We start from the raw sequence: 26,294 nt of genomic DNA on the forward strand, positions 1-26,294 counted from the left end.
TAAGTCTATCCATCTGTCTGTAGGCTTAACTGTATGTCAATCCATGTCTCCCTGTATATCCATCTGTCTATCTATCCTTCCATATGTCTGTCTATCTATATCTCAACTCTATCTGACTATCAACCTGTCTGTAAGTCTACATGTCTGTCTGTCAGTCTGTCTTTCTATCTATCTATCTATCTATCTGAGACTTCTTGATGAGGGGAGAGATTACCATACACTACTACTCTATAGTAAAATATATTTTCCACAAAAAGAAAGATCAAAGGAAAAGAACAAAAGAAAGACATTAAAAAGCATTTTCGGCTGAACTCCTCGACACAGGGACGTCCCAGAACACAAAATTTCACTGTGTGAATCAAACTAACCGAGATCCAGCCCCAGTCCTGACTTATCTACCATTTCTCATCCCTCTCTCTCTCTCTCTCTCCGCCCCACCTCCTTTATTTATCTCCTCAGAGTCGGCGTGGCGAGCAGCGAGCGTCCTGCTTCTAAACCCATTTCCCTGATCTATTTGTCTCCAGCTCTTCTCCTCCTCCTCCTCTTCCTCATTTTACCATTATTTATTCCTATATAAATATTTCACCCCTCCTGTCTGTCCGTCTGTCTGTCTGTCTGTCTGCCTGTCCTCAGATTGGTCCTGTTTTCTTCATTCCTCTGGATTTTCACTCCACCTTTAACTCCGCTTGGCACCTGGGTGCCATCTTTCTTTTCCCTGGCTTCCACCTTCTCTCTCTTTTGTTTCTCTTTCTTATTTCTTTCCGTACTCTATCCTCTATTCTTCACTGCTCTCTCTCTCTCTCTCCCTCTCTCTCTCTCTCGCTCTCACGCTTTCAGTGCAAGGTTACAGTCTGTGAATCATTGTGAGGATTGTTAAGCAACTAATAATTGCCAAAGCAATCAATGCATGAAAAACATCCATAAAAAGTGGATTGAATCATTTTTAAGCTTATTAAAACGTACAATATATTGGCAAAAGGTTTCTTTCAATAATCCAAATCACTGAACTCATTAGTGAAAGAATGTGTCTCTATGGAGGAGCTATGAATATGAACTTTTTTTCTTTTCTGAAAGTACTAAAGCATAATTTTTATCCTTTTCTGCAAATAATAAATGCTCTAAATGACTTTTATTTTTTTATGTTCATTTTACTCAAATATAAACCTATAAATAGCAAAATCAGAGAAACTGATCATTTTTAAATGGCCTCTTTTTCTTGAGCTACAGGAAATTTCTTTAATTTCTGCAATTTCTCGATTTATTAGCTTAAATGAGCTGAAAGCATTTATTAGTCCAAAAACCTGGAGATCAGGTAAACTGGATATTCTAAAATAACCCAGAAATACGTATTACCCTAACTTGATCGGGTGTATATGGTATGTATGTGGATGTGTGTGTGTGTCATGTAGCGTTCACACCGAACGCGATAAAATCGCTCTGTGTCGCCTGTCCAACAGGCGATGAGTCGCTTGTGGGCGTGTCTCACTCAGAACGAGCTGTCGCTGGTGGGCGTTTTCCTAACGGCACGTACAGAAACAAGGGTTCAGCCTCTCTACACAATTCCTAAACATTAAAAACTTTTATAACTATTTTTAAGTACAATTATTTAACATAATTATTTCATATTACAATAAATGGGTTTACTTAAATATAATACATTATTTTCTTTAATGTAGTAAATCATTCTCTTAATTTGTCCATAATTTCAAATATTGTTAACTTAATGTATTAAATAAATTCTTGTAATTAATATGTTTACTTAAATATATTAAATCATCCTCTTGTCTTTCTCTTAATTTAATAAATAATTCCCTCAGTTTTAATAAAACTTTCTGTAAAATGTAATAAATAATTCCCTCAGTTTGAGTAAATCGTTGCGTTAAATGTATTAAATACTTTCTTCAGTTGTAATAAATCGTTATGTTAACTTTAATAAATAATTCCCTTTGTTTCAATAAAAGGTTCTGTTAATTAAAAAAATATTCCCTTAGTTGTGATAAATCTGTTAATTTAATAATAATTTCCTCAGTTTTAATATATAGTTTTCTATTAAATAAGGTAATTCTGTAAGGATAGTAGTATAGTGGGGTAGCTGCTGGTGAAGTGGAGTATTTTACCTCAGATCAGCTCAGTTCAGTTCTGTTCTCTCCGTTTTGCTGGCGGAATAAATCTTCAGTAGGAACCGAAAATCAGAGCAGCGATTTCAGGCCGGACATGTGAGAATCTGTTTCTGATTGGTAGTCGCCGCCGCGCATCGCTGCTCATTTGCATAAAGTTAAGTTCTGGTCAACTCTCTCGCGTCGCTCAAACCGCCCGCTTTGCATCGCGTCGCGTCGCTGCCTGTCGCCCAGTGTCGCTCGCTCTCATTGAAAATGAATGACTTCCGGCTGCTTTGTCGCTCGCGTCGCGTTCGGTGTGGACGCACGGTCAATGTGTGTATGACTGTGTGCCTATCTGATGCAGTCCTCCTCCAGGTGGATGGTGGTTGTTTCTGGTTGAGAGTACGCTGTGCGCTATTGGCTGTAGCTTCTCACTCGCGTGTGGATGAGGGCTGAGTATAAATGGATGTGTGTAAAATGTGTAAATTGTAAAGCGTCCTTGTGTTTTTAGAAAGGAGCTGTATAAGTCTTACTTCATTTTATTAATTTATTCATTAGACAAGGTGTCCACAAACATTTGGACACATATGTGATTTAGCTGATATTTTTTTTCCTCTAGGTTTTCTCTTTTTCTGCAGCTGGAAGCTGCTGCTGGATCAGGTCTGGAGGAAGATCAGACATTGAGAGATTGAGGAATGTTGAGTTTATCTATTCAGTTATATAACCACTAAATTCTTCTCTCTCTCTTTTCTTGTGTTTTTTTTTCAGGGCACACACTATCAACTTAATCAGTCCCTCCTTACCCACAGTAAGTCCTATATAAACACAGCACTGCACTGTCCACTGCGGGTGGTAACATATGCCTTCTATGCTGTACTCTAAATTCACATAGTTCACACCACCTTGCCATGAGCACCTTGGCCAACGTTCACTTACAAGTTAGATTAGACAGTCTCTGCTGGATTTTCTCAGTCGGCTTTATGAGGTAGAGTCACTTCAGGCTTTCAGTTAACAGCTGTGCTCTAGCACTGCTAAAGCAGTATTAGCATTAGTCGTTAGCTCTGGCTAGCTGTTTTACCGTTTAGAGGTGAGTATTATCGGCCTGTAGCCTGCTGCTAACCCTCGGCCAGCACTGCTGGAACAGCATTAGCATTAGCATTAGCGATAACCACACTTTTAAGGAGAGAAATCTAAGTAAAAAACTAAGTAAAGATAAAAATTACTTTAAGAAATAGAGCTAAGCCAATCTGAAACATTTCAAGAACTCAAGTACAGTCGTAAAGACCATTAAAAACGTTATAATGATGAAACTGGCCCTCATCAGGATCCTCCCAGGAAAGGAAGAGCTACAGGTTTTCTTTGCTAAAAAGTTAAGAGAATTTTCTTTAATTTTATAAAATAATACTGTTTTTATGCAGATCCATCACTGTCAAATATAGTAGCAGATTATAACTGGAAAAATATGCAAGATATTTTTCTGGCTCTTTTTTTAACAGTAGATATATTGTTTTTGTTGGTACGTCTGCTGTGTTGTGTTTAATAAATATACTGTAGTTAAACTGCCTTTTCTTCACAAATCAACACAAAAAAGTGCCTGAATTTTTTACTGAATAAATAAAAAAAAAGTAAATCTGTTCAGTTACATCAGTAGTAAAAAGCAATATATAAATAAACTTTATTTAATTTGATTAAAATCGAATATTTACTCTTCAGCCTTCAGTTTCAGTTTCTCTCAACATCTTTTTTTGGTTTAGATGCATCACCAGTGTATTTGGTTGGTTTTGTGGGGGTTTATTCTCCTAATCCACTTAAACAGACTCTCTGTTTCTCTCTTTCTGTCGTTTTTTTCTCTCTTTTCGTTCTTCTGGCGTTCCCCAGAGCTCCACAATGTTTAGTCTTTAAACTGGAACATCCAGTTTAAACAGAAACACACTAAATCCCACCAACCGGAGCCGAGCCAGGGCAGCAGAGTGCACGGCGCAGGAATCTGGGCTTTTTTTAGAAGGGAAAAGGGAAAAAACGGGAGCGGTTGAGCCGAGCCGGAGCATGAAAGCCCTCTAAGAACCACATCGAGGGGGAAGGAAAAGGGGGGAAGAAAATACTTCAGCTTTAATTATGTATTGCTCTCTTCCCGCTCACTTATGCCTTTAAACGGGGAACGCATTAAAAACTGCGGATAAAACTCAAACGCTGACGTCTAGAACCGCGCCTCATAAACATTCACGCTTTTACTTTACCCCTGAAAGCATGCGGGAGGTGATAAAACCTAATCGGCTGAAGAGAAATGAGAAATTGCTGTGGGAAAACAAGATCTCTAAGACTTTCTAAAGCTTTTTACAGTAAGATTTTCTCCAAAGAGAGCCTTTCAAAACGATAACGTAGTTATAATAAGGATGCTGTCTAGTCCCTAAAAATAATGAGTTTCTTTGATATTACCAATTTGAAAACCTCTAGAATATAATCAAGAGGAAGATGGATGATCACAAGCCATCAAACAGTTATCCAAAAGCAGTGTGTAAGACTGGTGGAGGAGAACATCCACAAAATCTGTGATTAAAAACCAGGGTTATGTTTTTTTTTTTTGCATTATTTGAGGTCTGAAAGCTCTGCATCTTTTTTGTTATTTCAGCCATTTCTCATTTTCTGCAAATAATAAATGCTCTAAATGACTAAAATATTTTTATTTGAGAATTTGGGAGAAATGTTGTCTGTAGTTTATAGAATAAAACAACAATGTTCATTTTACTCAAACATAAACCTATAAATAGCAAAATCAGAGAAACTGATTCAGAAACTGAAGTGCTCTCTTGGGAAGGGGGGTTGTGCACTACAGGACGCTAAGCTTTTGTTCTTAATGGCTTTATTTTTTTTCCCTTACATTACTTTTGCTGTTATACTTGAAGTAGTTTTGAAACCAGTACTTTTTAAACACTTTTACTTAAAGAGTAAAAAAATTGAGTTGATTCTTCTTCAACTTCTACAGAAGTATTTTATTAAACCCTAGTATCTACAGTATACTTCTACCTACAGAGTAATAAACCAAGATACTTTCAGACCCTTGGCTCTTACCTTTGAGGTGTTGACGCACTCCCAGTAGTAGTTGAGTAGGGTCTGACTCTCGGGATCAAGGTTGGGGTCGTACGACTGCTCGGCGCTCAGCTGGAGGTCCTGGGTTTTGGACCAGACTCGATACGTGCCGCCCTCAATGATGGGCACCAACTTGGCGGACATCACCGACAACTGGAGGCAGGCGGCTTTCCTCAGGGGAACGCCTTGGTAGGACAGGGAAAAGACCATGGTGTAGTTCCCGGCAGAAAGAGCCATCTTGGGAAGGGATAGTTGGGGCCTTCGGACGTCAACCTCTGCAGGCAGACGGATTTTGAAGGGTGGAGGCGGCTGCTTTTCTATTTCTTGGCAGTCTGAAGCGGAAAAGATCTCCCAGAGATATTGCGTGTCATAGCGAGCGCAACTTTTCAAATCTACCTTCGCTTCCACCAAAGCCGGTTTGGAACGCCAGATAGCTAACCTGGGAGCTTGGACCACCTGAACCTCTGGTTCTTTGCACTCTAGCACTCGTATGTTGACGTCAAAACGGGCAGTAACGGAGCTAACCAGGTTGCTGATGTTCACTTGGGCCCTGTAGCGGCCGGGTAGAGAATAGACATGACTAGTACTTGAAGTGCTGGACTGGAAGCCAGAGCTTCCATCACCAAAGTCCCACTGGTAGCTTAAAGAGGAAGAAGATGAAAGTGGTAAAACTTCGGCATGGAAGGTAACTGTTTTGTTGATAAATGTGTCCTTAGGTCGAGCTTCTAAAAAGGCAGATTTTAGGATGTTCTGAACGTAAAGGTTCTTGGTCTCGTTTTGAACGCTCAGAGGATTGATGGCACTCACACTGATGGTCAGAAAACCTGGCTCATCTTGTACGTAGGTCACTCTGGAACCTAACTTTGAGTCCTTGCCTCCGTTACGAACGTCAAATGTCCACAAGTACGTCACGGGATTGCCTGTTGCTACCTGAGCCTCGAAGGTCTTGGGAATACCCACAGGTATGGCTTCTTCACAGCAGTCCAGGATGGTGAGCTTGGTGATAGGCTCCATCACACAAATGTGCAGGTTTTTCCGTTCCGAGCTTATCTGGTTGCTGGCAGTCAAATTGGCGTAGTAGTTGTCCACCCTGCTGAACTGGTGTACGTAGGTCATGTTGGGGTGGACCGTTGCATCGCCGCTGATGCTCAGGGTGTAGCTAACGGAGGTACCAGAGGAGACAGCGATGGTGAACTCCACATTCTCTCCGACTGCAACGTTCTGCTTGCTGGCCTTGAATTCAAGCCCCTGAATTCGGTCTTGCACAAAGAAGTCTCTCGACAGGACTTTGCTACTGATGTCATTTGATGCATTCAAGGTGATCGTGAAGGTTCCAGGGGTTGGAAATACATAGGATGTGGATTGTTGGCTTGATTTCTTTCCATTCGGTAAAGTCCACATCCATGAGACATCAGATCCAGTTTGGATATTGCCATGCAGAGACACACTGACCCCGGTAGCCACAAAGTTCTGCTCGGTTACACTGGTTGCGGTGAAGGTCACCCCAGAAATCGGCTCTTGCACACTGATTGACACTGAAGATGTCTCCAGGCTTACTCTGTTTGAAACCTCCACTGTCACCCGCTTAAGCCCTGGACTGTCAAAGGTGTGTAAGATGGATGCGAAGCTAATTGGCAAAGGATGACCATCAACTGACCATCGGTACTGGAGATCACTTCCGATATCTGTGAAGACTGTGAAGTTTGTGGGGGTGTCAATGGCTGTGGGATTGTGGAAGGCCTCAAGGACCAGCCGTCCAACGGGATCAAGAAACTCGATGGTGCGATTAACAGCTAACTGGCCAAGCAAGTTAGTAGCCTTCAGGATGACTTCACAGGGTCCAGGAGTCAAGTAGTTGAGTTCAATGGTCTTGCCTGTGAGATTGAGAGCAGCAGTATTCTCATGTTCTCTTAGAAGGTTCCAACTGAACGACATGTTTGTTCCCTCTTTTAGAGCCGCCTGCAAGTGAAGTATGCGATTCGTCGCAAAACAACATCCTTCGCCAAGCTCGTCAGATACGATCTGTAAGCCTTCCAGCTCTCTCTGCACGAATATGAAGATGCTAGCCTGGGCTGCGCTGATGAAATTCTCGCCAGTTACGATGACGTTGAACATGCCAACGGATCGGAAGGTGTAGAACATAGTCTGTGTGCCTTGAATGGGAGTGCAGCGGTCGCAAAGGATCCACGAGTATCGCACATCATCTCCTTGGTCTAGGTGAGCCTCGAAGTGAACCGAGGCATTCAGAGGGACGTTGACATGGCTGGCATTGACGGAAAGCCCTTGAATGGGCGCCAAGACCATTACAGTGATTTCGCTTTTGTTCTCGCTGACCTCGTTCTTGCCCACAACAGAGATGTTAAAGGTACCTGAAGTGTTATAGGCATGTATCACGGAGTGGCCTGGAACGACAGCCCCGTCCCCAAAGTCCCAACTGTGGATGACATTGGCGGAGTCTGACGATGACGAGAAGGTGTAGTCCTGCCCCAAGGTAAGATTGTGTCCCATTGATCCGTTGTGCTGAATCAGCAGAAGTCCCACCAGCTGCTGAACTTCAATCTGCACTGTGCAGTTGCTGTACGAGATGTTGTTCAGGACTGTTACGGTAACCATATACAAGCCTGGGCTCTTGTAGGTAAAAGACATCTTGTCTTTGCCCTGTATTGGACCTTTGTAGTCCTTCAACCCAAAGTCCCACAGGTATGTGTAGTCAAAATCTGGAAGTGCCGTCACAGTAAACTGGCTTTCCTCTCCAAGCTTGATGTGCCTTCTCGAAGGTTCAAGAGTCACATTAGTGACCGCAGGCTGAACGCAAATCCAGTTGAAGAAATTAGCCTTGTTTGCCGTACTGGACATAAGCAGGGTAAGGTGGTACGTTCCGCTACTGTCATAAGAGTGAACAATGCTAGGAGTTCCACGGTGAGTTACATTGGGGGTTCCATCTCCGAAACTCCAAACATACTGGTGAGCAGATTTATTCCCCGACACGTAAGCGTGGAAGTTGATGTCCGTTTTTTCCTGAACGCACCCAGCAGGCTCTAACCATAACACCTGCAACACAAACACATGAACGTGTACCACTTCCCATTTCGAGCTGACAGCATTCGTCGCGGTGACGTTGACCGTGTAGTTTCCGTCCTTTATGTAACGATGTTCCATACGTGGTTCAACGCCTGACTTCTCAGTACCGTCACCCATTGCAAAAGTCCAAGTGACATTGTTCCCTGCTTCCAGAGTTGCTGTAACGACCGTAAGGGTGTTCAGTTCTGTGCAAGGAGACGCCTCCACCTTCAATCCCTCAATGTCCTCATACACCATCATCTCCTTACAGCTGTCCATGCTGCTGACGGTGTTGTTAACATTCACCCAGACCGTGTACGTGCCGCCGTACTTGTACTCGTGATAGACCCTGCGCTCCCGCCCTGCCTGTATGCTGGAGTTGTCGCCAAAATCCCAGGTGTAGATGATTCCGTAAGGAGACGGCAAAGGATGAGCCTCAAAGGCGGCCGACTTTCCAGCCTGGAGAAGCTCAGGGTCAGACTTGATCTCCACCACTGTTAAGATGCTGTAGACGTAGACGTCGACTTTGCAGGTTCTGTTCTCAAATCGGTTGGAGACGGAGACCATTAGGGTATATTCTCCTGTAAAATGAAGAAACAAACATATGTTGCAATAAATAAATACTTAAAAAGGAAGACAACAATACAGATTTAAAGAGTTCTGAATCTGCTTTTTGAGTTGCAAAGGGGGACCAACTCCACACTAATGCCTATTAGTAATGCCACTTAAGTCTTTTGTCCACATTGTATATCAGCAACCAGCTCAATTTTTGTTTGCACTGCCTTAAAGGAGAACTCCTGTGTAAAATGTTTTTTCTTTTTTACTTTTGTCGTAGTAAAACATGATAAAAGTTCTTACCTTTGATGAACAGCACACCTCCGTTCTCCCACAGCGTTCCGAGATCCAGAAATTTTAACAGTTTCTCCAAACACTCTTCAGACTGGGCGATACGGGGCATAATTTACCCTGATAAATCACTTTTTACACCGTTATCCAGCTCAAAGTAGCTCCACACCTCTTTGCTATAATCCAGAGAGCTCTGACATTTGAAACGAGGCATTAATAACTTAAAAAGTGCACAAGAAGCTTATTAAAAAACATCTGCCTCCGGGCATCGGCTGTTACGCGAGGATGCGGAGTCTATGTATATATATGTCTACATCATTATCAATACAGTAATGGCGGCGCTCAGAGCAGAAGCTTGCATTAAGGAATGTAAACAGTGGTTTTTAATAAGCTTCTTGTGCACTTTTTTAAGTTATTAATGCCTCGTTTTAAATGTCAGGGCTCTCCGGATTCTAGCAAGGAGGTGTGGAGCTACTTTGAGCTGGATAACGGTGTAAAAAGTGATTTATCAGGGTAAATTATGCCCTGTGTCTCCCAGTCTGAAGGGTGTTTGGATAAACTGTTAAAATTTCTGGATCTCAGAACGCTGTGGGAGAACGGAGGTGTGCTATTCATCAAAGATCATCATGTTTTACTGCAACAAAAATCCATTTTACACCAGAGTTCTACTTTAAGTGTCACCTAAGCCAACTAAACCCACCCACTCGTTAGAACTCTCCCCATTACAAACAATGCTCACAAAACTAGGAGGGTTTGAGGACCAGCACATGCCTCCTCTGATACATGTGAAGTCAGACTCCGCCTCTTTTTGAATTTTCACTATTGCAGCATTGCTAGGAAGCCATGCATTTGCCGGGATTATAGAAGTGATGCAGGGAAAGAGCGCCAACTACCGCTCCCACCCACACTTAGCATTACCAACTGTGCTCTCTCGGACTCCGGCCGCTGATGGAGAAGAGCAGCAGGACTGCAGATTTACCTGGTTGAGTATACGTGTAGTTGACATCGTTCTGCAGGGCGACTTGTTTTTTGGAGGGGTCGCGGCTCTGCTGGGGGTCGTCGTAGGGAGGCTTAAAGTGATACATCCCGTCCCCTCCGTCTCCAAACGACCACCTGAGACACGGAGAGAAACAGGTAAAAATAACCCTCAAACAAACCCAGCATGCTTCACTTCTCCATCATCCTGCCTGATTTAACCCGTAACACAAGAACTGGAGGAAGATTCAGAGCAGAACCGACAGAATAAAAGCACGGGTCAGGAAACCACAGGTCAGAACATGTCAGAACAAAAACGTCCATCAATAAATCAATCAACCAGTACTTTCACTTTCACGTTGAGGGTGACCCCCGTCTATAGTTTAGCCAAGCATTTATAACACCCGGCGACTGAACCAGAAAATAAAATCATATCAAAGAGACCTATTTTTAAATTATAGAGATAAAAAAGGTAAAAGAATTCAAATAAAATGTGTAGAAGGTAGAAATTGTATTTATATGATGTTACTATACATCAGTTCATCACCCTTATGACCTCATTTACTCTCATAATAACCATCAGTTTAATAAACCCTCAAACTGAACCCTGTGGGACTCCAGAAAATCAGAAAACACACTTATAATTAGGAGTATAATGATTGAAAGAGAAAGGGTGTGAGGGAAAGAGTGAAAATGAAGAGATAGAGAGAGAGAGAGAGAAAAGACAGGGGGAGAGAGAGAGAAAAAGAGAGAAAAAACAGAATGGAAGAGTGAAAATAAAGAGAGAGAGAGGAGAGAAGAGAGAGAGAGGGAGAGAGAGAAAGAGAAAAAAAAAGAATGAACAAGTGAAAAAAAGAGAAAGAAGAGAGAATAGAGAGAATAAAAGAAAGAGATGAAAGAGAGAGAGAGAGAAATAGAAGCATGAAAATAAAGAGAACAGAGAGGGAGAATACAAGTAAAAATTAATCGAGAGTATTATAGAGACAGAACGAAAGAGTGAAACTAAAGAAAGAAAAAATATATAGAGAAAAGAAAAAAGTGAACATAAAGAGAGAGAGAAGAGAGAGAATGAAAAAGAGAAAGAGAATAGAAGAGTGAAGATAAAGATAGGGAGAGAGAGCAGAGAGACAATAAAAGGGTGAAAAAAAAGAGAGAAAAAAACAGAATAAAAAACAGAATAAAGAGAGAGAAAAAGAGAATAGAAAAATAAAAATAAAGAGAGAGAAGAGAGAATAGAGAGAACAAAAGAGAAAACTAAAAAGAGAGAGAAAGAATTTTAAAGTTAAAATAGAGAGAATAGAGAGAACAGAGAGAATACAAGAGTAAAAATAAAGAGAGATAAATAATGTAAGAGTTAAAATAAAGAGAGACAGAGAGAGAAATAAAGAATAGAGTAAAATAGAAGAGTGAATTTAAAGACAGAGAGTGAAAGAATAAAAATAAAGAGTGAGAAAGAGAGAGGAGAAAGAAAGAACTTTGCAAGGTCCTGCCATGATCACATAGGTAAGTGGATGGAGAGTCTTCCTATACTTCACACTGATTGGTCTGTAGATGGTTCTCAGTTTGGCGAGTTGCTCTTCCAGGTGTTGTGCTGGATTTTGCTGGATTTTGCAACAACACCAGGAGGGTGAAGACTACCACACGCCTCCTTAGGTACATGCGAAGTCAGACTCCACCTCTTTTCGGAGGAAAGCGCAGCGACTCGGTTCTGATACATCAGTTCACAGATGCAGCCTTCATCAGCCACATCTCCCTAGGAGTGTTGAGGGGAAAGAGCGCCATCTACTGTACCCACCCAGAGAGAGCAAGACCAATTGTGCTCTCTCAGGGCTCCGGCTGCTGATGATGGCAAGCTGCATGACCCGGATTCGAACCAGCAAACCACTTGACGCCCTCACACCTGTTATTTTGGTGGGGACCAAACTGTAAAATCTGAGAGTGTGGAGTAAACAGAATAAAAAACAGAATAAAGACAGAGAGAAAAAGAGAATAGAAAAATAAAAATAAAGAGAGAGAAGAGAGAATAGAGAGAATAAAAAAGAGAAAACTAAAAAGAGAGAGAAAGAATTTTAAAGTTAAAATAGAGAGAATAGAGAGAACAGAGAGAATACAAGAGTAAAAATAAAAAGAGAGAGAAATAATGTAAGAGTTAAAATAAAGAGAGAAAGAGAGAATAGAGAGAGACAGAGAGAGAGGTGAGAAACACACTGAGATGAAAGCAGGAACAACACAACAGTGACAAACAGTGTCTGGAAACATCTGAGAACGACAGACTGAAATAGAGAGAGAGAGAGAGAGAGAGAGGGATGAGGAGAAATGGAAAGTTTGGACGTGGACCTGAGCTCGGTGGCAGGAGCAGCGTGGGGAAAATTCATGTCAGCAATCTTCAGAAACCACAGGCCGTAAATCCAGAGCGACCGTGTGCTGCAGCGCTATTACAGGGCAGGACTGGAGTGTGTGTGTGTGTGTGTGTGTGTGTGTGTGTGTGTGTGTGTGAGTGTGTGTGTGTGAGTGTTACTGCTGCTAATTACAGTAACAGTCCCTCCACAGACAGTAGTGCACTAATGAGGGCGCGAGGGTCCGTTCTGGACGCGGCCCAGGAGTCCTCACTAACTCCAGACCCCTGAAATAACTGCAGGCCTCCATATTCAGCTCCAATCAGAACCGGCGACAGACAGACCCGACAGCACCGAGACCATTATGCAAATCACAGAACCTTCTGCAGAACCGGACAGTGACCGTGCTCATCTCTACCAGCCTGAGCGCATCTTTAACACCTACCAACCATTATTCAATTCAGCAATAAAGGAATTACTCAGTAACTACTAATAATAAGTATGTAATAACTATTCAATACTTACTAATTATTCAGTACGTCCCATTACTCAGTACAAAATAATTATTGAGCAACTACCGTATTTTTCGGACTATAAGGCGCACCGTATTATAAGACGCACTATCAAAGAACGCCTATTTTCTGCTATTTTTCCATACATAGGGCGCATCGCATTATAAGGCGCGTTAAGTGACACTAGAAAGGGTGCCTATATCAAAGTGAACAGGGGTGGCGCCATGTTTCCCTTCCCCCACCGGGGGTGGTCGCTTGCCGGTGGAGCGTCTCAGTATACAAATCTAGCTCTTTCAAAGTCAAACGAGTGCTGGATATTAATCTACACAGATTCCTCTCCTGAAAACTGTTTATTTGGGTGAGTAACGTGCTTCAGTTTATTTACAGTAAGCTTAGATTTCCAGATGTCCACTAAGGCTTGCTGCACCAGCGTTAGCATAGCTATCCGCTAGCACGCTAGCTAGTCACCTAAACTAGTAAAGTTAACCCAAACTTAAACGACAGCGTTACACTGAGTAATCCTGCGTGTTCTGGTAAGACAGTGAGATATTAGCTAGCGATTCGTCCCCCGTAGCTTGTTTTAACACGGTAAACAAGCAGATTACAGGCTGATAAAACTCACCTCTGAGAGAGTTAGCGCTTAGCATCTAGCTAATGCTAGCCAGGCAAAGCAGCACAGACTTACAGGCCGATAACTCACCTCTGAACGGTGAACGCTTAGCGATTAGCATCTAACTCTAATAATACTGCTCCAGCAGTATTAAAAGTGCTAAATTTAGAAAATACTGATCTCTGAACAGTGAAAAAGCTAGCTAGCTAAGCGGTTAGCATCTAGCTATTGCTGCTCCAGCCTCGGAGCGGCACGGCTCTGAACGGAGTGTGTGTTTACTGCTCCTTACACCTGACGGGTAAAATTTAGATAATACTGATCTCTGAACAGTGAATAAGCTAGCTAATGCTATTGCTGCTCCAGCCTCGGAGCTGCACGGCTCTGGACTCTGTATAGCACTGAAACTCTGTATAACGCTGCACGGAGTGTGTGTTTACTGCTCCTTACAACCTGACGAGTAAAATTTAGATAATACTGATCTCAGTGAATAAGCTAGCTAGCTTAGCGGTTAGCATCTAGCTAATGCTATTGCTGCTCCAGCCTCGGAGCTGCACGGCTCTGGACTCTGTATAGCACTGAAACTCTCTATAACGCTGCACGGAGTGTGTGTTTACTGCTCCTTACAACCTGACGAGTAAAATCCATACAAAAGGCGCACCATATTATAAGACGCACTGTCAATTTTTGTGAAAATTAAAAGTTTTTAAGTGCGCCTTATAGTCCGAAAAATACGGTACTAACAATTAGTAAGTGATGACTACTCCCTATTTACTAATTATTCAGCACCCACAATTTTTCAGTACAAAGAAATTATTGAGAAACTATTAGTAATTAGTAAATAGTTACTATTCAGTATCCACTAATTATGTAGTACCTCCCATTACTCAGTATATATATATAATGTAACTTTTTCAGAACGTCCAACATTGATTTTGTAGCAGTAAAAAAACATTTTCATTGCTTTTTTATATTGCAAAGAAAATCAGCATTGCAAAAACACCCTGAAATATTGATATTATTTTACAGTCACACTGCCCACACCCTTATATTACCTATATTACATATTACCGTATTGAGAATCTATTATGTGACCTGTGTGTAATATGGGTTTTAAAAGGCTAACGCTTCACACAGGATGATGTCCGTACAGTTAGAGAACTGACCTAAACGTGGCTTCCACTGAAACGTCCACCTCCAGGATGGCGGACAGGGTTTGGGGACGCCCCTGAGTGACGATGCTGGGAACCCCGCGGATGATTATCTCACTCATCGGGTTCATCTTCTCCACTGTCACGTTAAAATCCTGCGTCAGGCTGCTCACGTTATTAGACGCAGATACCTGAGAAAAACAGACAGACGACATCAGTCAGACTGATAGACAGACAGACAGACTGATAGATACACTGATAGATAGACTGATGGACAGACCAATAGATACATAAACCAATAGATAACCTGATAGACAGACAGATAGACTAATAGACAGACTGATAGACAGACCGATAGACAGACCGATAGACAGACCGATAGACAAACCGATAGACAGACCGATAGACAGACTGAAAGACAGACTGATAGACAGACTGATGGATAGAAAAACCAATAGATAGCCTGATAGATAGACAGATAGACAGACTGATAGATAAACTGATGGACCGACCAATGGATAGAAAAACCAATAGATAGCCTGATAGACAGACAGATAGACTGATAGATAGACTAATAGACAGATTGATAGATAGAATGACAGACAGACTGATAGATAGACTGAAATATAGACTGATAGCCAGACTGATAGCCAGACTGATAGCCAGACTGATAGCCAGACTGATGGATAGAAAAAACAATAGATAGCCTGATAGATAGACAGATAGACTGATAGCCAGACTGATAGCCAGACTGATAGCCAGACTGATAGACAGACTGATAGACAGACTGATAGACAGACCGATAGACAGACTGATGGATAGAAAAACCAATAGATAGCCTGATAGATAGACAGATAGACTGATAGACAGACTGATAGTCAGACTGATAGACAGACTGATGGATAGAAAAACCAATAGATATCCTGATAGACAGACAGATAGACTGATAGATAGACTGATAGACAGACTGATAGATAAACTGATGGACCGACCAATGGATAGAAAAACCAATAGATAGCCTGATAGACAGACAGATAGACTGATAGATAGACTAATAGACAGATTGATAGATAGAATGACAGACAGACTGATAGATAGACTGAAATATAGACTGAAATATAGACTGATAGCCAGACTGATAGCCAGACTGATAGATAGGCCGTTAGATTAACCAATAGACCGATAGACAGACCGATAGACAGACCGATAGACAGACCGATAGACAGGCTGACAGACAGACAGACTGATAGATAGACTGATAGACAGACTAATAGACAGACTGAAAGATAGACTGAAAGATAGACTGATAGACAGACTGAAAGACTGACTGATAGACAGACTGAAATATAGATAGCAGTGTCATGATCAGAGCAGGTGTGCAAAGTGTATCATAAAAACTAGTGATGGGGATATACAACTGAGTAGCAGCTGAGTGTGTAATAATTAGTAAGTGATATTTGCTATTTGGTATTTGCTAATTATTCAGTACCCTGTTACTTAGTACCTACAAATTACTCAATATAAAGTATTTATTGAGTAACTACCAATAATGAGTAACTATTAGTAAATGATATCTGTTCAGTATCTACTAATTGTTCAGTACTGCCATAACTCAGTACGCATAATTATTCAATACAAAAGAATTATTAATTATTTAGTACATCCTGTTATTTAGTATCTATAATTATTCAAAGGATTTATTGAGTAACTACTAATAATCAGTAACTATTAGTGAGTACTAATTCAGACTATTACTCATTAACCTACAAATTCAATACATATTCAATACAAAGTAATTGAGTAACTGAGTAACTACTAATTAGTAGCTACTAGTAAGTAGTAACTACTCAGTATCTATTTATAATTCAGTACCTCCAATTTCTTAGTACCTTCATTATTATGGGAGTGCTATATCATATCATACGCAATAATATCACCAACATTCTGGAATACTGTTATCACAAAATACTGAAATATGAAATATGGTGATATTATTTTAGGGCTATATGGGTCATCAGGGGGAGTCTGATTTCACATGTATCGGAGGAGGCATGTGCTGGTCTTTATCCTCCTGGTGTGTTTATGAATCACTAGTGATGGGGGATGGGGGATATACAGCTGACCAACAGCTGAGTGTGTGAGACAATTGGCCTATAGCTAAAATTGGGGGAAAATGGGGAAAAAAAGGAATAATTAATAAAAATAAAACAGTTTACACAAGTTAAGGCAAGCATTGCAGTTTTTCCACCACTGACTATAAGCAGAATCTTACAGTGAGTTTGTAGACGGCAGCGTTCTGGTAGATGATGTTGAGCACGGTGTTGTAGTAGGTGAAGTACGGTTTATCGTCCACCGTCCATCTGAACGAGGGATCAGTCCCTCCTTCTACAGACGCAGCGTAGCTCTAAAAGAGAAAGAGAATTAAAATAAGAACAAAACCAGATTTAAAACACCAGTCCTGAACCAGAGAAAAGCGAGTGATTAGTGTCTGATCAAACCCGCGCGGCGCTAATCACCGGCGGCGCTGAGGAACGAGGGCAGCGTACGCAGCGGCTCACAGGCGAATGTCAAGAGAGGTGAAGCTAATGAGCAGCTCTGCACATGAAGAACACCGGCGCTGGAAGAGCAGGTGCAAGAACGTCACCAAAAAAAGAGAAAAAAAAAAAAAAAGAAGAGAAAAGTGCGTGACACCGAGAGACGACAGCGAGCGACACCTCGGAGAACATTAATGAAGGTGAACTTTGAGAAGAGGAGCAGTAATTATCTGGTCAAGCACCTCTGAGTCAGAGTGCTGATCTACAGTCAAACTCACTTTTACTTACAGAAGAAACCACAATCAAACACACACACACACACACACACACACACCCCGACACACACACACACACACTACAGCAGCTCCAAACATATACGGATTCCACTTTTCACAAATTAATATAAAGTTTCTTTAAAAGCCAATTTAGGCCTATGTATACCCTACACTTAGCCACATACTGGCATACTGTATATCTACAGTGCCTTGCAAAAGTATTCAGCCCCCTTGAACTTTTAAACGTTTTGCCACATTTCAGGCTTCAAATATAAAGATATGAAATTGTAATTTTTTTGTGAAGAATCAACAAGTGGGACGCAATCATGAAGTGCAATGAAATTTATTGGATTTTTTTAAACTTTTAAGTGGGGCGTGCAATATTATTTCAGCCCCTTTACTTTTAGTGCAGCAAACTCACTCCAGAAGTTCAGTGAGGATCTGTGAATGATCCAGTGCTGACCTAAATGACTGATGATGATAAATACACTGATGATAAAGCGATCATTTTGGAATGGAAGGAGTATCAGACCACAAAGTATAAACACCCCACTTTTCAGTTTTTTCTTTCTAAAAAAAGAACGGGCGAAAAAATGAGAATGGGTGGAAACTAAAGTCACACCGAGCGACAGAGAGAGAGACAGGAGAGGAATATAAACAAAAGCTCACCAGAGAAGCTTTTTATTTATTATTTTTCATTATAGTTCTTCTGGCATAGGGTATTCTAAACTACAGCACAGATTCCAATTCATGTGCAGAAACATGAATAGAAGCTTTTAAAGGAACTAAATTCACTCATGACGAGTAGGGCTGCATCGATTAGTCGATATAATCGACAGTGCCGATTATTTCGATTAGTCGACTATAAATTTCATTGTCGACTAATCGTTAATTTGTAAGAGTAACGGATTACACAAAGTGCTGGGAACAGAAACGCATGTTATTCTGTGTCTCTAAAAGTGCCCAAACTCAACAGCTTTTCAGCACTTTCCACTTTCAAAATCTAGACATTAAAATGCCTTTAAATCTCACGTTCAGCTGTTTCTACTGTTTTAAGAGATGGAGGACATGGCTGAAATAATCGTTGACTAATTGACTGATCGAAAAAATAATCATCAGATTAGTCGACTACTGAAATAATCATTAGTTGCAGCCCTAATGACGAGTGTTTTTCCATTTGTATTTGGACCTACAGAACTTCAGCAGAGAAGTTAAAGAGCTAAAGAGGTAAAAACACACCCTGGTTTTGATCGTCTTACCACAACAGACTCCATCAGCACCCTCTGGCTGGGGTGGGGCTGGACGTTAAGGCCTTGCAGCGGCTCCTCCACCTTCGCCATGACGTCCAGCCTGGCCTCGGTCACCTCGCTCCAGGCGTGAAGCTCCACCCGGGTCATCTGCGGCTCGGAGCCCAGCTGCAGATCCAGCCAGGCGAAGAGGACGTCGCTGTTCGGGTCTGGGGTTCTGCATTCCAGCACTTTGGGGACCAGCGCTGGTGGACACGAGGGTTGGAAGGGTACGGTGTCGTTGGTGCCCTGCCAGCCAATCACAGCGCTTTGTTCAGAGCGTACCTGGACCAGGACGGACGTCTGGTTGGGTAGGAAGTAGACTACGCCGTTCTTGCTGGCCGGGTGGACGACGGTGAGGCCGAGTGGGGGGATGACGTGGACCGGACAGGAAGTGGACACCGGGAAGTCGGGGTCGAGTGATGTCACTTCCAGGCTGTAGTCGCCCGGCTGGTTCAGACCGGATTTGAGAAACTGGCCGCGGAGTTTGGTTTGGTTCTGCTGGACGTACAGCACCCTGATTGGACACACCGCCTCCACGACCCACTCTCCGTCGCCACCTGTCTCCAGGGTCTCGTTAGCGTCCAGCCAATCGGAGCGGTTCTGGACCAGGAAGCTCTGTTTCCATGGTGACGAAGGGTCGGAGGAGTAGCCGAGCAGACCGGAGGGTCCGGCGTCGTGCTGGAGGCCGATGAAATCTCCCGGGGAAACCAGCAGGTCTTCCAGCTCCTTCTGGACCTGAGAAAAAAAAGACACAAAGGTCAGTTTAGCGACGACAGGAAACGAGTGGAAAAGTGGAAATAATTAGCAAAGTTTGGAGACACGAAAAGCAGCTAATGAAGCTCAAGGGAGTCTATATTATTAAGAGCAGGTCTAAAAATAACCCAGCATCCTCCACTGCAATCCTACATCTCTACATCCTAAAAGTTACAGTATATTGCATGTGCTAAAATATACTATTCTATACAAAAAGCCCAGAAAACATAACAGTATAATGATTTAATGCTTAATATTATATTGCCTCACATATACGCTCAAACTAAACTTCCTCTAATTAATATCCACTTATGTCCATGGTCATTTACACTGGCTTGCAAAAGTATTCATACCCATTGAACTTTTCCCTGTTTTGTCACATTACAACCACAAACATACATATATTTCATTGAATTTTAATGTGAATTTATTGTGAAAGACCAACACAAAGTGGTACACAGTTGTGAAGTCTTAGCACAACTACAGCAGCCCGTGACGGCCTCAGAGGATGGTTAAGAGAATTTTTTGGTGACTGAACAGCATCAGGAAGTCCAAACAACACGCCAATTTTTTCATTTTTTTTATTTGTAAAAGTTGATGCTTTGAATTATGCATAGTTTTCTTTTTACTTCACAACTGTATACCATTTTGCGTTGGTCTTTCATATTAAATTCCAATTAAATATATTTATGTTTGTGTTTGTTATGTGGCAAAATATGGAAAAGTTTCTTTCAAGGGGTATGAATACTTTTGCAAGCCACTGTAAATGCAACTTAACTCCAAGTGCCTTATTTAAGTAATCGATAGGCGATCAGTCAACTGTGCACCGTGCATCTTGATTTAGGGAGTGTCAGTGTGCCTTTGCTATCATAACAGCGGGAAAAGTACACCTTGTGCAGCTTGAAAAGTGCAATTAATTAATAATGAGTGTGGTTAATTTTGGGTGTAACTTGAAATTAACCAATCAGTGTGTCAGTTTCCATTCCCATTAAGAGCCAGGTGAGCTCTGACTTTGGCAGATTGCTATTTTAATGGTGCATCGCTTCTACTCTTTCGCTTTTTAGCAGAGGAACTTAGAAACTTAGAATTTACATGAATACTAGACTATTGTTTTTTTTATTTTAGGTGGCTGCTATGGCGTTGTCAGGTGGCTTCTATAGGCAGCAGCAGATGCCTAAAGTCCTGTAAGTTGTGGAGTGCGGCCTATATGTACAAGAGCATAGCAAAGCACAGAAATCCCATAGTAAACTCAGCAGAAATTAGCATTAGCATGGTTTTGGATTATAACTCTACCTTTTTCTGGTACCTGGTCTATAATAATAACTATAGTAGCAAGTAATAGCATCAGTAACATCTGTATAGCCACAGTTAGCCATCCAGCTAGCTAACAACAAGCTAACAACAGCATTTCTTTTACGACTTTCTCATGCTTTCACTCATTTCTCGTTATTCTAAAATATTGGACAAAACAAGTGCAAAAGGCATGTACTAGTTCTCTTAATTAATAATGGGTGTGGTTAATTTTGTGTGTAACGTGAAATTAACCAATGAATGTGTCAGTTTCCATTCCCATTAAGAGCCAGATGAGCTCTGACTTTGGCAGATTACTATTTTAATGGTGCATCGCTTCTACGCTTCCCAGCAGAGGAACTTAGAATCTTAGAATTGATACGAATACTATACTATTGCTTTTTTTAGGTGGCTGCTATTGTGTTGTCTGGTGGTTTCTAGGGTGTTGCTAGGTGGCTGCTATAGACAGCAGCAGATCCTATAAGTTCTATAAGTCCTGTAAGATGTGAGGTGCGACCTATATGTACAAGAGCATAACATAGCACTAGAAATCCCAAAGTAAACTCAGAAAGTGAACGCAGAAATTAGCATTAGCAAAGTTTTGGATTATAACTCTACCTTATTCTGTTAAAAGGTCTATAATAATGCCTGTAGAGCACCAGCAACATCTGTATAGCCACAGTTAGCCATTCAGCTAGCTAACAACAAGCTAACAGCAGCATTTCTTTTACGACTTTCTCGTGCGTTCACTCATTTCTCATTATTCTAAAATATTGGACAAAACAAGTGCAAAAGGCATGTACTAATTCTCTTAATTAATAATGGGTGTGGTTAATTTTGTGTGTAATGTGAAACTAACCAATGAATGTGTCAGTTTCCATTCCCATTAAGAGCCAGATGAGCTCTGACTTTGGCAGATTGCTATTTTAATGGTGCTTCTACTCTATTTTTTTCTATGCTATTTTAGTCGCTTCTACGCTTTTCAGCAGAGCAACTTAGAAACTTAATATAAGAAATTTATATATATTTTTTTAGGTGGCTGCTATTGTGTTGTCTGGTGGTTTCTAAGGTGTTTCAGAAAGTGAGTGCATCTAAAATAGCATTAGCATATCTAAATTAGCATTAGCAAAGTTTTGGATTATAACTCTATCTTATCCTGTTAAAAGGTCTATAATAATGCCTGTAGAGCACCAGCAACATCTGTTTAGACACAATTAGTGATCCAGCTAGCTAACAACAAGCTAACAAAAGCTTTTCTTCCACTCATTACAAGCATTTCCCGTCAAGCTAAAAAAAAAAAGTTTACATTTCACTTCACATCTCCGCTCTAACTGCCTCATTTCTGCCTTAAAGTCAACAGCAGCAGCGTTTTACACACTGCGTATAATTACTCTGCCTCCCAAATGGATTATTTAGCGCCTTAGCATAGCACTGCTGAGACCAGGGAGGGGCTGGAGGTGGCAATTATCACCAGGCTGAAAATGAATTGCAACTTCTGAAAGGCTAAATCCTTAAAGCTCTTAGTAAAGCCTCCTGTTTACGCTGAAACACACGGTATCATCATAAGAGGATACAGAACAGCTCAGCATCTTCATGGATTACAGTGGAAGCTTTAAGAACTTCGTAAACTTACCGTATTTATTTCGCTATCTTTACCAAAAATCGTCAGTGCTCCTTATAATCAGGTGCTCCTTATGTATGAATTCTACCAGTCAGGTATTAAGGAGCAGTAAAGCCACTCTGCTGAGGTACAGTAGAGTTTCAGTGAAGTTTCTCCAGCACTAAGGCTGGAGCAGCATTAGCATTAGCGACTAACTGCGCTAAGCACTAGCTCTTCCTCCATTCAGAGGTGAGTATTATCAGACTGTAGCCTGCTGCTAACCCTGGCTAGCACTGCTGGAGCAGCATTAGCATTAGCCACTAGCTCTTTCCCAATTCACAAGTGAGTATATTGGATTGTCGCCTGTTCGCTTACGATGTTAAAATAAGCTATTATCATCCGGGCTTACCAGAACACTCAGAGTTCCTCAGTTTAGCGCACTTACTAGCACTAGCGGTTAGCTGCTAATGCTAATGCTAGAGTTTTCAGGACAGAAATCTGTGTAGATTAACATCCAGCACTTGTTTAACTTTACAGTTAATTACAGTTTTGTTTTCTTAGCTTTACCTAACTTTGTTCAATGCGGGAGACTCCGCCCACATATCCCACAGTTCTGTGCGGCATTCTTTACCTTTAATGAGATGTGTTAAAAGAAAGGAAATGTATGTTTAGTCGATTTGGTATTTCTTTGTTGTAATAATGCTTCATTTTTTCGAAGCACAGGTTAAGTGGTTCCTAAGATCCCAGGTAATTGGTAGGCTGTTGCTAGGTGGCTGCTGTGGTGTCCCAGGCGGTGGTTGCTAGCCAGCAGCAGCCAATTCTTAAAGTTCTGAAACACCTATGACCCTGTCCTCAGCTCACCAACATTAGCTTAGCATTAACATAGCACTAGAAATCCCAAAGTGACCTTGTACGAGTGACATTTCTGAAGCTCACCAGTACGTGTGCGGGGGGTCCGGGGGGCAGCGTGAACAGGACCTCCCCCACCAGGCGGTAGTGCGGGCGCAGAGCGGCGAGGGGCAGGGCCTCCACCCCGGGGCAGTTGGGGCAGGAGTCGGGGGAGCATGGGTATCTGAGGGGCAGGCAGGAGGAGGAGTAGGGGCACCACTGTTGGAGGGCGGGGCAGGGCGGGGCTTCATATGTGGGGGCGGAGCTGGTATTCAGATGCTGCACGTCGGGGGTCCGGCACACGGCGATGGGGGCGCAGAGATCGCCACAACCTGCAGGAGAGGAGGAATCAATGTGCATTAGAGGATAAAGCTGGGACATCCCATAATACTCCATATATATTTTCAATATATGTATAAATGTTTGTGGACACTCATTCTAAGGAACGCATCTTTCAGCTAAATCCAGCTACTTTAAGTTGCACCTACTGCTATCTATCTATCTATCTATCTATCTATCTATCTATCTATCTATCTATCTATCTATCTATCTATCTATCTATCTATCTATCTATCTATCTATCTATCTGTCTGTGTTTCTATCTGTCTGTGTGTCTATCTGTCTGTCTGTTTGTCTATTTATCTATTTATCTGTCTCTCTCTGCCTGTCTACCTATCCGTCTATCTGTCTGTCTGTCTTATTAATTTGTCTATCTATCTATCTATCTATCTATCTATCTATCTATCTATCTATCTATCTATCTATCTATCTATCCATCTATCCATCTATCCTTCTGTCTATGTCTGTCTCTCTCTGCCTGTCTACCTATCCGTCTATCCGTCTGTGTCTATTAATTTGTCCATCCATCTGTCTATTTATCTATCTGTCTGTATGTCTGTATGTTTATCTATCTATCCATCTATCCTTCTGTCTATTTACCTGTCTGTCTGTCTATCTACTTATGCATCTATCTTTCCATCTGTCTATTATCTATCCGTCTATCTATCCATCTGTCTAGCTATCTCTCTGTCTATCCTTCTGTCTATTTATCCATATGTCTGTCTGTCTGTATATTAATCCGTCTAGCCATCTGTCTATCAATCCAAATGTCTATCTGTATCTGTTCATTTAACTATCCATCTCTCTGTCTGTCTATCTATCCGTCTATCCTTCTGCCTGTCTATATATCCGTCTGTTCATCTATCTGTCTATCTGTATCTATCCATCTATCTGTCTGTTTTTTCTATCTGTTTTTGAAAATTAATAAATTATTGCAAAACAAAATACTGTGGTAATATATATTTATATTTTATTCACTCTTATTATGAAGGGCACAGGTTTGTATTGTATTTTTCTTCACACACTAATTCTCTTTATCCTCCTTTTCTGCTCACACCTCCCTCCAGCGCTCCCTCGCTCCACTCCTCCTCTCTATTGTCTCTCTGTTCTGGTTTAGTCGGGTCTGCTGTGGCTCTTTCTCCACAGATAATGGATGGAAATGGAGAGCATGCACTCTGAGTGCGTATCCTGAGTCGTGTAGTATTGAGCGATAAGAAGTAGCAGAGGATTCTGGGTAATCAGGAGGGAGGCTGGGAGTGACCTTGGCTGGTCATTCTGAGTTCTGACTGCCTGACTAAAAAACAGCAGTTTTATAAAGAATCGAATGTTCCCACTTTTATAATCCTTTATCCCAAATCACTCCGTCAAGCTGTGACTGACTGCACCACAAAAATATCATACAGGACAGGTCAAAAGTTTTGACACACCTTCCCATTCAAATATTATATTTCCCTTACATAGTAAATGAATAGGGAAGTGATCTATCAGATTATGAAGGAACACATAAGGAATCATGTAGTAACTTAAAAGTGTTAAACAAACTAAAATACTAAGAAGCTTTTAGGAGCCAACCAACCAACCAACAAATTAATTAACGAACCAACTAACCAACAACCAATTAATTAAAGAATCAACCAACCAACCAACCAACCAACCAAACAACCAACCAATTAATTAACGAACCAACCAACCAACAACCAATTAATTAAAGAATCAACCAACCAACCAACCAACCAATTAATTAACAAACCAATCAACCAACCAACCAACCAATTAATTAAATAATCAACCAACCAACCAATTAATTAACAAACCAACTAACCAACCAACCAATTAATTAACGATCCAACCAACCAACCAATTAATTAAAGAATCAACCAACCAACCAACCAACAAATTAATTAACAAACCAACTAACCAACAACCAATTAATTAAAGAATCAACCAACCAACCAACCAACCAATTAATTAATTAACAAACCAACTAACCAACCAACCAACCAACCAATTAATTAACGATCCAACCAACCAACAACCAATTAATTAAATAATCAACCAACCAACCAACCAACCAACCAACCAATTGATTAACAAACCAACAAACTAAGCAACCAACCAACCAATTAATTAACGAACCAACTAACTAAGCAACAAACCAATTCACTGATTAACTAACCAACCAATGTATAAATTAACCAATTAAATAACCATTCAACCAACCAACAAACCAATTCACTAATTAACCAACCAACCAACAAACCAACTTACCAACCAACAAAGTAACAAATTAACTAACCAATAAATTAACCAATTAACTAACCACCAACCAATTAACCAACAAACCCAATTACCAACCAACCAATAAACAAATTTACTAATTAACTTAACTAACCATCCAATTAACTAATTCACTAACAAACCAGTCAACCAATTAACAAATTAGCTAACCAGCCAACCAATTAACCAACCATCCAACCAACAAATTAACTAACCAACCAATTAAATAATTGACAAACTAGCAAATTAATCAATTAACCAATTAACTAACCATTCAACCAACCAACCAACCAATTGTTGATGACAACACCACTGCAAACAAGTCTATAGTCTTTCTCTAGGGCAGAGACTGAAGCACTTTTTCATCCTCTTGTGG

General features: G+C 41.2%; 1 protein-coding gene across 1 annotated transcript in view; it reads right to left on the bottom strand.

The window, feature by feature from the left end:
• Positions 1 to 26,294, bottom strand: part of pkd1a (polycystic kidney disease 1a) — a 143,151-nt gene that overhangs the window by 56,625 nt on the left and 60,232 nt on the right. Inside the window, 6 exon segments of the mRNA XM_049469223.1 lie at positions 5,169 to 8,827; positions 10,072 to 10,205; positions 14,689 to 14,864; positions 16,946 to 17,077; positions 18,742 to 19,506; positions 23,351 to 23,634. Of these exon segments, the coding sequence (XP_049325180.1) occupies positions 5,169 to 8,827; positions 10,072 to 10,205; positions 14,689 to 14,864; positions 16,946 to 17,077; positions 18,742 to 19,506; positions 23,351 to 23,634 (5,150 nt within the window).

The sequence above is a fragment of the Astyanax mexicanus genome, chromosome 21 (assembly GCF_023375975.1).
Source record: "Astyanax mexicanus isolate ESR-SI-001 chromosome 21, AstMex3_surface, whole genome shotgun sequence".
Classification (NCBI taxonomy): Eukaryota; Metazoa; Chordata; class Actinopteri; order Characiformes; family Acestrorhamphidae; genus Astyanax; species Astyanax mexicanus.